Raw genomic sequence first — 15884 nt, forward strand, 5'->3', positions numbered from 1 at the left:
AATTCTACCGTGATTTGTGATTACTTAAACAGTATGGGGAATTCCCTCCCCAGTGCACATTCAGTCATTCTAGGTTTTTGTAGATAGTTTTCAGGAATTGCTAGAGCCAAAAGAGAATTCACAGGCTGATGTTCATCCTTCTAGTTGGACACCAAGCAGACTTTTATAGGTTGGTCATAGCCTTTGAGCTGATTTTCAAAACCTTTGTGGTCCAGGGGCAAGAGTGCTAATCTTAGAATCACAGGGCCTGTTTCTCAATCCTATTTCTGCCAAGAAGGCTTCATCTGTAAAATGAGGGGTCTATCCAAGACAGCCTCTAAGGTCCTGTCTGGATCTGAATCTATTATCCCATGACCTGCCAAAGTTTTATACCCTGATTGCACAGCCTTCAGGAACCAGGGTCACCTTCATACCATTGCTCATTGTCCTTCCTTCTCAAAGAAGACCAAATGACATCACTATTTTGGGGTCAAGGTACAGTGTGTCCAACTTGGCTAATTATACCATTATGAACTCGGAAGGCTCTACCACAAATAGTCCATATGAACTTTTGGAGTGAAACTTTAGGGAAATATACTAAGTAGCAGAAGTGAATAATACTTTGAGTTCTTCCTTATGTAAGAGGAATATCCCATCCCCCCCATCCATTTAATATATTCAACAAGATATTCTATGCTCTGATACTTTTGTCAGGTGAGAATGACTCTTTGATTGAGTTACAGAATTAATCCATCAGTCAAAAGTGTAAAATGGGAGAACAATTCCTAGAGCCTCTATTGAATCAAGTGAGCAAAGCCTAAATCAGGTGAGAACATCCTAGTTGATGAAGCTGAGAAGGAGCCACTGAGCCACTGAGAAAAAAAAAATTGGATGATGAAATGTATTGCGATTGGTTGAAAGAATTATACACACCTCGGGGCCTATGTATATCAGAGAAGGAGATTCCACCAAGAGGATTCTCCAAACTGCTTCAAGACTTAAACTTTCAGCCTACTTTGAAGAGTCAGACCCTTGTGGATGTAACCAAAGGGCAGCAGGGGATGGAAAAGGGGAGCAGGGGGTGAAACTAGGTGGGGTACCACACTTACACTCCCATACGTTTTCACTGACCATGACAGTGGAAAGACTGGACCAGGAGCAAAGAATGCAGCCAGCCCAGCTGGGAGCTGAGAGGGGACACACTAGACATGAAAAGGAAAGATATCTTCAGGGAGCATTGACCTCTCTAGGGTTGAGAGAAGTACGGCCTCAGGACTCCTCAGGAGTCTCAGACCCTGAGACCATCAGAGGACAACACACACTTAAGGGGAACTTCATGAATGCTCCAGGAAGGGAGAAAAGGGCTTCCATCCAATGCCAAGCTGTGAGTTACCCCTTTGGGCACATGTGCTTGCCAAGCCTGAGCCCACTTTCCCCTGGACTCTGTATATATTTGTGGGAGAATTTTGCATTGGCCCCAGACTTTGGCGTGGAGTGTTGGGGGACGAGAGCATCTTGTACCATTTGTGTTTACTATCCCTTTTCACTAAGTAGTGCAAACTCAAAACTAATAAGGTCTCACTGTTAAATCAATAGAGAGGAATAGTCAGCCACCCTCTGGGGCCCCAAACTGCTAGGACAAGTGAGAATCGGGAAGTATCTCCAGAGATGATATAATGCTAAAATGGTGCTATGCATCCAAGAGTCTGAAGAGGAGGAAAAATGGGGGTTTGGAAGCTGCCTTTGCTTTCTCCCAGCATGAGGTCTGCTTGGACCTGACACTCCTCTCTGATATCATGCTTCAGCCATAACAACAGTGCAGCTCAGACAGAGAAGAAATGTTCTTCGGGCCCCAGAGTCGAACAGGTAGCGACACTCGGGCGATAAAGAGAATTATCCTGGGTCACACAGTTTTCATTTCCTGACCACACAAATCAGATAGATTTCATCTGCAAAGGGGATTTTTCCTGAGACTAAACTCAAGCAGGAATTTGTCACACAGATCCTCAATAAAGGACATGGAGTGACACTGTGAAAGATATTTTAAAGCATGGTTTTATTTGTGAAAGATAGAGAAACCTGTTTAACTGGGGGGGGGGGGATAGCTTCTGTATTAACCTCTAATGAAGCCAGAAGGGCGAACATTAATCTCAGAGAAGGAATTTCTGCTAGGGTCTAAAAGAATACATTCTGAGTACTCAGCCTCCTGGTTATATGGCAATGCAGGGATATAACTCAGAGAGTATAGATGAATAAATAGTTAGCATGTCATTAGATATTCATATGCTCCCTCACTCACTTGCTATCTTCTCTTCTCACTCCCTCTCCCTCCCTTTGTCCTCTCTCCCTCCTCCTTCTATCTCCTCCCTCCCTTCCTCTCTCTACTCTCTATATCCAAATGAGCTCCTAATAGGTGTTGGTGGGCCTTCAATTCATAATCAAATCATCTGACAAGTATCCAAGGACAGTTAGGTGACAGAGTGGATAGAGTGCTGAGCCCAGAGACAGGAAGACTCATCTTCCTGAGTTCAAATCTGGTCTCAGATACTTCCTCGCTGTGTGACCCCAGACAAATCATTTAACCCTGTGTAAGGGGCTAAAATTCTAGCTATACTATCTACACCTGTTTGCCTTAGTTTCCTCATCTGTAAAGTGAGCTAGAGAAGGAAATAGCAAGCTGCTCCAATACCTTTGCCAAGAGAACCCCAAATGGGGTCATGAAGAGTTGGACATGACTAAAATAATGACTGAACAACAACAATAACAACAAAAAGTATCTGTGCTGCAGATCATGTATTTTTTTATTAAAGTGAGAACCATAAGCTCTGGGTACCAGACAAGAAGGAGGAAAATCTGCCATTCTGTTGTGAAAGTTTAAGAGGCAGACTTGTATTTCTTGCCCAGACAGAAGGACCAACCCACATCAGCATGGCTGTGGGTAGCAGAGAAGGGGAGGGGAGGTGGAGAGAAGGTGACTATATTTCCCTTTTAATTTTTTTTCAAGAGAGAGCTTCTCTGGCTCTCATACTACTAATTAATTGATACAATAATTCTCTATTACATTATATAATATGAAAGAGATAATTTAAATCTTAAAAAAATGATTAAGACAATTATCTGTTCTCTCCACAAAAGAAGCTCAGTGTGAGCCTAGTATATCATCTGCAGAAGAGTTACTACCTTCTTTGGAGTCCTCTGGATTGAGTCAGCTACGAAGAACACCCATGCATACTTTGATACTGTCAACACTCTCTGGGCAAGGGTTCACTCCAGGTATTCATTGAGCCAGTCAGCATTTATTAAGCACCTATTGTATGCTCGGTATGTGTTAGGTGCTGGGGCTACAGAGAAGAATGAGACAATCTCTGACGTCTAGAAGCTTATGTAATATGGGGAGACACAATGCGTATGCTATGCATGCCTGTGACTATGTATGGAATCAATGTTGCTGGGCATGAGGGGGCATACCTGTAATCTGGGCTACCCCGAGAAGGCTAAGGCTGGAGGATCTCCTGAGCTCAGAAGTTAGAAGCTACGTTGGGCTATGTCGATTGGGTGTCTACACTAAACTTGGCATTAGCATGATGAGCCCTTGGAATCAAGGAGCTGCCAGCTTGCCTAAGGAGGGGTGAAACAGTCTAGGTTGGAAACAGAAGATAAGAGTAAGAGGGTCCCATTAAAATGTGTATGTATGCATGTATGTATGTATTTGTGTATATATATATATATATATATATACACATATACATACATACACACACGTGTGTGTGTATGTGTGTGTGTGTGTGTGTGTGTGTGTGTGTGTGTGTGTGTGTATGGAGAGAGAGAGAGAGAGAGAGAGAGAGAGAGGCAGGCAGCGAGGTGGTGCAAGGGATAGAGCACTGGCCCTGGAGTCAGAAGGACCCAAATTCAAATTTAGTCTCAGATACTTATTGGCTGTGTGACCCTAAGTGAGTCACTTAACTCCAGTTGCCTCAAAAAAAAAATATATATATATACATATATATATACACACATATACATAAATACATTTATTTATTTGTTTACTTATTTATTTTTAAACTATGTGGGAAATTATGCATATCATGATCTCTCCACACAATTTCATCCTTTACAACTTCTGCCCACACCTTACCAGGCAGCTAGGTGACTCCATAGGGCACAGAACACTGGGCCTGGAGTCAGGAAGACCTGAGTTCAAATGCAGCCTCAGACATTTAACTAGCCGTGTAATGCTAGACAAGTCATTAAAAAGGTGTTTTGTTTTTTTAATTAGAAATAACTCTGTTTTAGTTTCCTCATCTGTAAAATGGGGATGATGATGATGATAATAGCACCTACCTTTCAGGGTCGTTGTGAGGATCAGAGGAGACAATAATGGCCATGTGCCTAGCACAGTGACTGGCACATAGTAAGCACTACATAAGTATCATCGTCATCGTCAGTCCTCCCTGTAGAATTTGCTCAGCTTGCTGGAGACCTAGCTCTTCTTTCTGTATCCTGAGGATAGTAATATGCCACATGCATCACCTCTCTGAGGGTGCTAAGGAGTACACACACGATCATACCACACACCCCCACACACAAAGAACAAGATTAAGGTCTGGGAGGTTTAGAACCTTTACTTGATTGATTTCCAAGTTGGATGCTGTCCTGGGTTAAGTCCCTCTCCACCCACCACCTCTATGAAGCCAGAAAGGATTTCTAGTGGAGAAAAGAGAGAGCTCTTTGCAGCTGCTCCCCTACCCTCCAACCCTGTGGCCATCGTGTGCAGACAGAAAGATTCTAAGATATCAGAGGGATCCACAGATCCCTCTAGCTGGCTGGTGCCCCCAGGGAGTGACATTTGGTCTCCTGACTGCCTCTCTTAACTTAGCTTCCCAGGCCAAGAAGTCCATTGTCCGAGAAATCTCAGAGGGTGCCATGTAGATATTAGGACTAGAGCCCCCTACTTTCCCAAGGCCTTGGGAGTCTATCCTTAGGTGAGGAAGCAGTCTTGGCCCCACTTCCAGACCCAGGCTAAAAATATTTCCAAAACCACGTGAGGTTTTTTGCATTGAATTTAGCTAGGTGGCCAGATGGTGGTGTGGGTGACTCACTGATTCTCAGAGGCTGGTTTGGTATCCCAGGGGCAACAAACTGTTCATGAAATGGAGGATGAATTAGCCCCATTGAGGGTAGAGGGATGACAGGGAGAGAGATTTAGGGATAGGGAAAGGAACAGAGAAAGGCAGCCCCCCCCCTCTCTCTTTTCCCTATCCTCAGGCCTCTAGGCCCAGGAAGTAGTTTGGCAGTGGGAAGATGGGTAAGGGAATGCTGCTTAGTAAATTATCTTTTAGCTTGTCCAGAGGCCTCCAGACTTTAGTCCTGAGATTAAGGCAGGACTGAATTAGGGAGCTTTGGGTGAACTAAGCAAAACCAGCTACTGGGGGAAAGATCTGGTCAGGGAGGTGGGGTAGGAGGGAAAGACGGTGTGGGGATGTAGAAAAGCTAGTTTTTTTCAAAGGGAAAACCTTGCTTGGGAATAACTATAGAGATGATTATTAGCATGATACCTGACTCAAGAAGGGTTGGCTAGTGTGCGAATGTCAAAAAACCTCACTGGTCCATTCTATGGCCAACTAAGCCTATAGGAATGAGGACTGCCCTGCACTGCAGGACATGGGTAGGAGAAAGGTGGAGGAGGTGGAGACACTAAGAAATGGGGGTGGGGTGCAGTGAATGTTTGTAGTCCCAAGGGAATTTTTTTCCAGCCTAAGGATTTAGGGAAGTTCTTTTCCTTTCATCTGTGTATCCCTCCTCGTACGGTTCCTTGCTCATAGCAGGGACTTAAATCCTTTTTGAGTTGCATTGAATTCAATCTGCACAGCTGGGTCTGGGTTTTCACGTTCAAATCCACACTAGGGAGTCACAGGTTGCCAAGCAATGGAGAGCCTGGGTCTCTGTTTAGTTCAGTACAATCACTGGGGGCCAGTCCTGTGCCCAGCACCGTGCTAGGCACTGAAGGGATGTAAAGGAAACATATGGCATGAGGCTCTTCCAAAAGCACTTACAGGGAGACAAAAATAAAACAATATGAGAGACCATGTGAAATAACGCATCCCTAAAAGACTCAAGCCAAGTCCTGAAGGTCGGAGAAAGATTCATGCAGAGGGTGGGTGACTGAGCTCAGTAAGTTTCTGCAAGGTTCTGCCTTCAGGGAATGGTAGCAGAGAGCCTGTGTGAAGGCAGGTTGGTCAACAGCTGTCTTATGCGCCTTGCGTATTTTTGTTGCTGTTGTATATAGATAGAGATATAGATAAAATCAATAACCCTGCAGGCTAATGACGGGGTGTAATCTATGCCCCAGAGAAAAGTCTATTTTCTTCATTTTTGGAGGAGGGGGTATTTTTTTAAGCAGCAAGTTTCAAGATGCCCCTAGCAGGGGGATGGATGTTGGTATGTGCATCTCTGTGGCTGATAGCACAGGCACAGGAGCCCTGATGGACGACACCGACATCTCAGTCTAGCGTGGCTTGTTTCTATTCCTGCTCTCTCTGGCTAGTCCCTGATGTAGCCCTGCTGCCTTATCAGTTCACAGAATAGTATGTGACTATAAATTGACTTTGCAGCCAGGAGGGAATACAATTTGCCGCTACGGATGCTGCCGTTGCCATGGAGACGGAAGCCAAGGCGATTGGTCCTCTTTGGACTGTACTACGTTGCTCCTTCTGTGATGGTGAATGCTACCATCTCCCCAGTCACTCCTCTGACTGCTGACTGTGAGCTAAAACCTAAAGGCGAATTCTCTCTCCCCTCCTCTTCCTTTTTTTTCCCCCCACATTCTGCGTGGGGAAGGAAGAAGGGAAAAAAGGGAAGAATCAGAGGTGTTCCTAGGTAGCAGAAAGCCAGCCCAGATCACACCATCCAGGCTTGGTGTTTGCTGGTCTGCACGTTCTCTAATCTCCCTCCCTGGCTCCTGGGCAGAGCACAACCTCTTGGTCCCGGGTTCATCTGATGCATGTTTGATGCCACTTGCATCATAGACTGGCTGGCTTTTCTGTGTCGTTCTCCCAGGCTGAGAGTGAATGAGAGTGCTCACACTCTGAATGTGAATTTTTATCCTTTTTTTTCTACTTCTTGCCAGAGTGACCTCTACCCTACCTCCGGTTTATCATAACAAGACAGAAAAAGAGCAAGAGAGAGAAGGGGAAAAAAAACACCCCCCATACAGGATGGCTTGTAGAAGGTGTTATTTGTGAGTATGTTTCTTCTCTGAGCTGGGAACCCAGCACCTGGGAGGAATTTATGGATTATCAGAGGGAGAAGGGGTTGGAGGCACAACGTGGGCAAAGCGATGTGATGTTTCAGGGTGCGGCAATAGGAACGGTAAAGGTCTCTCTTCAGCAGAGGCGGTACTGCAGCTTGGATTATTGGTGGTGTTAATTGGCAGGTGAATTGACCTGTGGACATTCATGCCACTATGGGGCTGAGCCTGTGTTAGTAGGATTGAGGATGGTGAAGGTGTTAACGAATCAGCGTGCCAAACTCTTAGCCTCTTCTCTGCTCCATACGCGGCCAAAAACAACAGGGCAGAACCCCCTACCCCACACCTGATTCCCAATCCTGCAGGATGAGATCTCTCTATTATTTTAAATGTAAACATTGTTCTCATTGCTTTTATTTTCTGATACAAAATAACTACTCATTAAAAGCCTCCTTAGCCTCGGGGAGGTTTGAGATGCTGCCTGCTCTGGCTGGGACATATTGTTGGTGTTGTGTAGGGTAGAAGCCTCTGGACTGTAGACGTGGAATGGAGGGAAAGCTCTTGTCTCGCCCACCCCCCACCCCAGGGGGTGAAGGGTTTGTTTCAAAACCACAGCATGTCCGCATTCCCAGCCCTGCAGCTGAGGCTGCTGGAATGCTATATTTTGGTGCTGAGTTTCAGGGGCTCCTTGAACTGGCTGCTACCCTGCTGTTCTGAGGAGCAAGGGATTCGTGGAGGCCGCTAAACGTTGTTAAAGTTTGCATTGTGTTGGTGGCATCACACAGCTGGAGGATCTATGGAAACCAAAGCCTCCTGTTTCATTAGAGGAGGTATCCTGGCAGGGGCCAGAGGGGATTAGAGTCCTAAGCCTCCCAGCCAGCCACCTAATGCTCTAACGTGTCCTTCTTGGGCAGCTGACAAATTCGGTGGTGGTAAAAAAGACCTCTGCTTTTTATTTGATCTCTGTCTTGGCATGGTACGCATTAATGCTTAACCTGGCCTGACTACTTTACCTTGTTATGTCCACCGGGAGACCCACACCTTAGGGGTCGTGGCCCAGCATCTCTCCCCACTGCTTCTCCCTGCTGTAGGATGACTTGCCAATTCCTTGATGCTATTTTGGGCCATTTCAATTACCCCCAAAATATCCTATCTCAGTGGGGAATGAAGGAAGCTAGCTAAAAGCAATAAGCAGCTTCCAAAGGCAGTGTAAATTACTAAGTGAGGCCCAGGGCCGGTTACACCCTATCGGGTCCAATTTCAGGCACTGAAGGTGAGAGCTTCTACTCTCTGAAAGGCAAGAAGGGGGACAAGCTTTGGCAATGGCTATCCATCATTGACGGGAGCGGCTGCCTTCCTTGCACCTTGTCGGGTCTGGCACTTTCAGGGCTTCTGCACTTATCTCAGGAAGGAGAATGAATGGATGGGGAAAACTGAGCCGGGCTCTAATAAATGTGGCCATACTCGCCATCCGTCAGAATTCCTTACTTCGAAGGCTGTTCGAGGAGTCTAGTTCAAGTACATGTGAGTGGAGTTATAAACATGCTTCAGGTGCTGAGTCAGTAGGCTTCTGATAGGAGCCCTGTTTGTTATCAACCTCACCAAGACTGTGATTTGCTATTATGTTCCAGTGGAATTTTTGTGAAGGGTGTTATTTTTTTTCCCCACCCTCTCAGAAAAGCCTGGGGGGTTGTTTGTTTATGTGAAGAGAAAGCTCTGGATTTCACTTCCTTTTGACAAGGCCTTGGTTATATTTTTAGAAATGGAGAGTAAACCCTTCCTCGTGGGGCTTGCATTGCTAAGGGAAGCAGGTTTTCCAATACTCTGTGGTGGCACCTTGAACTGGGTTAAGAATCAGGGTGTCAGGGAATTCCATAGGTGTGCATCTGTTAATATGCACAGGTGGAGGTATTATGATACGAGAGACCTGGAGAAGGGAAGGCCGAGAGCATCTTCGTACCTTAGTCTTAATAGTTTTTACATCACATTCTGATTTGCCTTTGGACGGCACCTTCATATAGGTTACAAACTGCTTTACAGACTTTCCACATCCATCTTTGCATTTGGTCTTGATGACAGAGTAAGTAGAACAAGTATTATTATCCTCATTTTGCAGCTGAGGAAATTGGGGCTGAAATATGTTTCACAGAAGCCTCGCTTTGGAACTTGAAGGGCCCTTAGAGGTCATCTAACCCAAGCTCATTCTTTTTTTTAAAAAAAACAAATGAAAAGCCTGTGCCCTGGAGAGGATAAGGAATCTGCCTTAGATCATCTAGGGAGTGAGTCAGGATTTGAACCTAGGGCCCCTGACTACAAATACAGCATTGTTTCCCCACTATACCATGCTGTGGTTTGGAAGTGGAGGGAAACTTGGAGACAATGCAACCCAACTTCCTGCTTTTACAGATGAGGAACTGAGGTTCAATGAAGAAAATTGTGCCATTAGTAAGTGGTCACTGCGTGTTGTTGTTTATTTGTTTTAGTCATGTCTGACTCTCTGTGACTCCATTTGGGGTTTTCTTGGCAGAGATACTGGAGTGGTTTGCCATTTCCTTCTCTGGCTCATTTTACAGATGAGGAAACTGAGGCAAACAGAGTTAAGTGACTTGCCCGGTCACACAGCTAGGAAGTATCTGAGGCCACATTTGAACTTGGGTCTTCCTTACTCTAGGCCAGGTACTCTATGCATTGTGGCACCTGGCTGCCCTGGTCCCTGTCCAATGTGTGCTAATTCCCTCTTAAGGATACTTTTGTGCTGTCTGAAATATGGTTCATCTTCCTCTTCAACTACCCAAATCCTGCCTGTCTCAATTACCTCTTCCTCCAAGAAGTCTTCCATGAAATCCATACTGATTTCTCTCTTCTCTGTCTCCTGCAATTGGATGTGGGGGTGAGTCTTGTCTTACCAACTCACCTCTGAATTCCTGGAGGGTGGCAGCCACTTCTCTTCCTCCCTCCTTAGAACCCAACCCAATGCTGGGTATATAGTAAGAGATTCTTTTTAAATTTAAATTTTATTTAAATTTAATCAAACATTTAAATGGTTTTAATTGTTTAAATATTCAAAATTATTTAAATTTCAAATCTAAGAACACAGTATATCTTGAATCTGTCTGCCTCTCTCCACTCTAACAGCCATCACCGTAGGCTCCCATCAATCAGTCCTTACCTGTACTCTTCTGGTTGTTTTGTTTTTGGTGATGCAATTGGGGTTAAATGACTTGCCCAGGGTCACACAGCTAGTAAGTGTCAAGTGTCTGAGGCCAGATTTGAACTCAGGTCCTCCTGAATCCAGGGCTGGTGTTCTTTCTACTGTGCCACCTAGCTGCCCCCCTTACCTGTACTCTTACAGTAACCTCCTAAACCCCACTCTAGGTCTCTCTCTTCTCCAAATCCAGGATCCATACAGCTGCCAAATTAATGTTCCTCAAGCCCATGACTCAAAGCTCTATAGTTTCCTGTTGTCCCTGGGAGAAAAATACAAATTCATATGTTTCCCTTTTAAAGCCCTTCATACTGCCTCTAACCTACCTTCCAAGGCTTATTATTACCTATCACTTCTCTTTACACAATCAACTCTCCAGTCAAACTTGCCTGCTTACTGTTTCCCATGTGTGCCATCCCATCTCCTTTCTCCATGCCTTTGCCCAAGTCAAAACCCAGTCCTGGAGTGCACTCTTTTCACCTCCACCTCATAGAATACCTACCTTCATTCAAAGAGCAGCTCAAATATTACTTCCTACAGGAAACTTTGGGCTACTAGAGCCTACCACCAGGGGACTTTGTCTATGTTGCTGTTCTTTGGTCATTTCAGTCATGTCTGACTCTCTGTGACCGCATTTTGGGGTCTTCTTGGCAAAGATTCTAGAGTGGTTTGTCATTTCCTTCCCTAGCTCATCTTATAGATAAGGAGCTGTGGCAAACAGGGTTAAGTGACTTGCCCAGGGTCACCCAGCTAGCAAGTGTCTGGGTCTTCCTGATTCCAAGCCCAGTGCCCTCTCCACTTCACCACCTAGCTTCCCAGGTATGTATACATTGTATACTCTGTATACATTTTCTATTTAATTGTCTATGTTTATTTTGACCACCACCACCACCTTTGAATTCCCAGTACTTGTCACAGTTCCTAGCAATAATAGGTGCTTACTAAATGCTTGCTGAATTAAATTTAAAGCAAGAAGTGTCCAGAAAACTAAATCAACCCAAGTCCTTCATTTCACAGAGGAAGAAACAAAGATGGCCTTCTGACCCCACCCTCTCATGAAACTGTGACTTTCCTGAGGTCGCCCACTTAGAAAACAGAGGATCCTGGGACCGTGGATTTAGATCTGAAAGCGACCCCAAAGACCATCCAGCCCCACTCCCTCCTTTACAGATACTAAAGCCCTAGAGGGTGTTAGTGACCTACCATGGTTATGCAGGTGGTAACTGGCAAAGTGAGGATGAAGGGACTTACCTAAGGTCACACAGCTCCTGACCATCAAAGTAAATGATAACCCTAAGATTTTTTGAGAAGCAAGTCTCAAAATAGGGCTGTTCAGTTTCTTCCTAGAAATCTATTCATGCCAAATATAGTTTCCCCCTTCTGTGAAATGAGTGGGTTGGACAAGACGACCCCTAAGTTCCCTGAGTTCCTGGATGCTATGGCGATAAACCACCCTTGGCAAGTGATCCTTTCAGGCCTTTTAAATATTGGGGGAAGCCTAGATTTTTGTTGTTGACTATTATTATTGGTCGTCATCATTATTGTTATTCCTACTATATGAGCCCAATGCCTCAAACATATCAGCAGTAGCCAGGTTGGAGATGGGGAGGGGTGTTTCTGATGGATGCTTCTTGCAGTTCAGAAACAAGAGGAAGGGCAGCTAGGTGGCACAGTGGATAAAGCCACCAGCCCTGGATTCAGGAGGACCTGAGTTCAAATCCGGCCTCAGACACTTGACACTTACTAGCTGTGTGACCCTGGGCAAGTCACTTAACCCCCATTGCCCTGCAAAAAAACCAAAACAAAACAAACAGCAACAAGAGGGATCTGGGTGACAGATGGGCAGGTAGGAGGGTGACACTGATCTTGACCATCCTCCTCCTCACTTCTTCCTCCCCCTCCTCTAATAGACCAGCTTCTCCACCACTTTATCCTCCTCTGCCTTTGGGGCTATGTGAGGCCTTGAGCCCAGATTTGGTGAAGAGGGAGGGAATTCATGCCAATTCAAGCACTAAATCCCTCTGGGACCTGACTCTTCTGTGCCTTGGTTTCTTCACCTGGAAAATGGGATCGGACTAGATGACTGTTAGATTTTCTTAAAGAGAGAGGAAGAAAAAATAAGAAAATCTTCAAGCTAAGGGCATTTCTCTGTGAAATGAACTCTTCTGTTTTGGTTAATGATCGTTAACTATTTACTCGTGTTCAGAGTGGCCCCTGAGTAATTCATGGAGTTGAAGCAATAAGAAGAGAAGCAGGGGCAGCTAAGTGGTACAGTGGATAGAGCACCGGCCCTGGATTCAGGAGGACCTGAGTTCAAATCTGGCCTCAGATACTTAACACTTACTAGCTGTGTGACCCTGGGCGGGTCACTTGACCCCAATTGCCTCACCAAAAAAATAAATAAATAAATAAGAAGAGAAGCAAGGGAAGCTTGATTAACCAAAATGGAAGGAAAAAAAACCAAGAAGACTTTGAAAATATATTTCTTAATCAAACATGCTTACAGCCTTCTAAGACGTAGGTCAGTACTTGTTAGACAGCTTAATTAATGCTGGCCTAATTAAGGTTAACCCAGTGTCAGACATTAGCTGGAGGCTGGATTTTTATTACCAGTTAATACAGTAACTGAACTTTTAATGGGTTCATTACGTGCTGTGATTCGAACATGAGAAGTTGGGCTGTTTTCTGAAGGGCAGGTAGTTAGTTGCCAATAAGGTGAAGCATTCAACCTTTCAACAGGGGTGGTGGTTTTTAGCAGAGTATGGGGGAAATAAATCCCTACAGTCTCCATGACCCCCATCCCCTGTGTCTCTGGCAAAGGGCCTGAAAACCTGTTAGCGATGGGTGTGTCTGTACATGCCTATGTGTGTGAGAGGGGTGGATGGGAAGTGGGGAATGATCATTGGCCTTCCAAGAACAGAGGTACTACCAAGAAAACATCACTTATTTGGGAATCACAGGATTGGAGATGTTGAACTCAGAGGACGCCTGAAGAGGTTAAGCCTACTGCCCTTAGCTTAGTCAATCAACAAGCATTTATTAAATGCCTACTATGCGCTGGGGACACAAAGACAGAAATGAAACCTTTAAGGACTTTATATTTACATATGAGAAAACTTAGAGCCAGGGAAAGTACGTGACTTGCAGAGGTCACCACACGAGTGAGTAGCAGAGCTTAAGATTTAAACTCACTTCATCCAAGCCCAGTGTTCTTTGCATGGAACCATAATGCTGGGCATTGACTGAAGTCAAGGTGCCATGTTAGTTGTTCTGAGTGATCTTGGAGTCACAGAGTATTAGATCTGGAAGGGACCATAAAGATCACTTAATCCAAGTCCACCATTTTATGGGAAGATAGCAAGAAGTCAGACCTAGACTCTTGACTTCCACTGAAGACTCCTTCTACTTCAGTCGAATCCCTGACCTCCAGGGACTTACAGCCTAGTTGGGAAGATAAAAACACAATTAAAAAGATGTCTTGGGGCAGCTGGGTGGTGCAGTGAATAAAGCACCGGCCCTGGATTCAGGAGGACCTGAGTTCAAATCTGACTTCGGACACTTGACACTTACTAGCTGTGTGACCCTGGGCAAGTCACTTAACCCTCATTGCCCCACCCCCCGCCAAAAAAGTCTCATCATTGTCTTGCCAAGACTGGCTCCTTCTAAAAAGGGCACCACTGAGCCACCACTCCCCATCTCTTTCCAAGGTGGTCAGAGTCAGGAGGGATGGGGAGGTCAGGTAGACCTCCTTTGAAATGTTCTTTCTTGCCCCTGGGCTCCCCCTAGCACTGTGTACTTTTCCTTTTACACTGACCTTGTTCAATTTTTTATCATGATTATTTGTATATGTGTCTTATCCCCTCAATTAGTGAGCTCTTTGAGGTCATACATAGACTGTTTTTGCTTTTGCCCTTGCATCCCCAGTGATCAGGTCAGGGTCTGGAACACAATAAGTACATAATTGCTTATTGACTGCATGATTTTTAGCTGGTTGATTATTAAACTTAAACAAGAAGAGGGCAGCTAGGTAGCACAGTGGATAAAGCACTGGCCCTGGATTCAGGAGGACCTGAGTTCAAACCCGGCCTCAGATACTTGACACTGGCTAGCTGTATGACCCTGAGCAAGTCACTTAACTCTTTTTGCCCTGCAAAAACAAAACAAAACAAAAAACTTAAACAAGAACACAAACCTATCTCATTATTGTAACTTCCCAGACTTAGCATAGAGCAGGTATCTAATACATGAGAGTTCCTTTGCCAACATAAATCATTCAGCCAGCCTACCAGCACTCCAGTGCTAGGCACTGGTGATGAAAAGACAGAAATGAAACAATCTCTGCCCTCCATGAGGGCATCCACCTGCGGGGAACACCATAGGCCAAAGAGATATGTACAAAATCAATAGAAAGTAGGCACAAGCTGATTTGGGTAGGAAGGCACTAAGAGCTAGTGGGATCAGGAAAGATGATTAAGCTGAGCCTAGAAGGCATTCTAAGAGACAGAGGTGAGAGGGGCATGTTCTCCAAGCATGTGGGAAACACCAATGGAAAGACATGGAGACCATAGAAAAAGAATGTTGTATATACAGAACAGAAAGACCAGGTTGGCCAGACTAGTGAGTGAGGAAGAGAGTGGTGTATAATAAGACTACAGAGCGGTAGTTTGAGGCCAGATTGTGAAGGACTTTAAATGCCAAACAGAGTTTTTATTTAATCCCACAGAGTAATAGAGAACCACTAGACTCTATTGATAGGGAAATGAGTGTGAGAATTATGTTTTAGGAAAATCACTGTGGCAGATTCTGGAGGAGGGTTTAGAGAGACATTAGCAGAAAGGCAGTTAGATGATGTAATAGAAAAAGTGTTGGACATGAGGTCAAGAAGCTTTGGATTTTAAGGATTCAAATGCACTTAAGGCACTGTGGGTAGAATGCTGGACTGTCAGGAAGTTGTTCAATCATGTCCAATTCTTCATGACTCCATTTGGGGTTTTCTTGGCAAAGATACTGGAGTGGTTTTCCACTTCCTTCTCCAACACATTTTACAGATGAGGAAACTGAGGCAAACAGGGTTAAGTGACTTTGCCCGGGGTCACACTGCTAGCAAGTGTCTAAAATCAGATTTGAATTCAGGATTTCCTGACTCCAGTCCCAGTACTCTATTGTGCCACCGAGCTGCTCAGGAAGAGCTGAGTTCAAATCCAACCTCAGGCATTTACTTAGCCAAGTGACCCTAGACAAGTCACTTAACCTGTCTGCCTCAGTTTCCTCAATTGTAAAATGAAGCTGATAATAGCACCTCCCTCACAGGATTGTTGTGAGGATCAGCTGAGATATCTATAAAGCTTAGCACAGTGCCCAGCACATAATAGGTACTTAATAAATACTTGTTCCCTTCCCTTCCTCCAGAAACTTACTAGCTGTGTGGAATTCTGGGGTTTTGGTTTCATCTGC

General features: G+C 44.8%; 1 protein-coding gene across 6 annotated transcripts in view; it reads left to right on the forward strand.

Moving 5' to 3' along the window:
• The window catches only part of IQSEC1 (IQ motif and Sec7 domain ArfGEF 1), an 801393-nt gene that overhangs the window by 473655 nt on the left and 311854 nt on the right, over window positions 1-15884 (forward strand). For 5 of the 6 annotated variants that reach the window (XM_043980833.1, XM_043980814.1, XM_043980849.1 and 2 more), the window contains exon 3: window positions 7106-7216. The exons of the other annotated variant lie outside the window; for it this stretch is intronic. In XM_043980833.1, coding sequence (XP_043836768.1) covers window positions 7106-7216 — 111 coding nt within the window. The remainder of the gene's footprint in view (window positions 1-7105; window positions 7217-15884) is intronic. 6 annotated transcript variants of the gene reach the window in all.

Source organism: Dromiciops gliroides, chromosome 1, assembly GCF_019393635.1.
Source record: "Dromiciops gliroides isolate mDroGli1 chromosome 1, mDroGli1.pri, whole genome shotgun sequence".
Classification (NCBI taxonomy): Eukaryota; Metazoa; Chordata; class Mammalia; order Microbiotheria; family Microbiotheriidae; genus Dromiciops; species Dromiciops gliroides.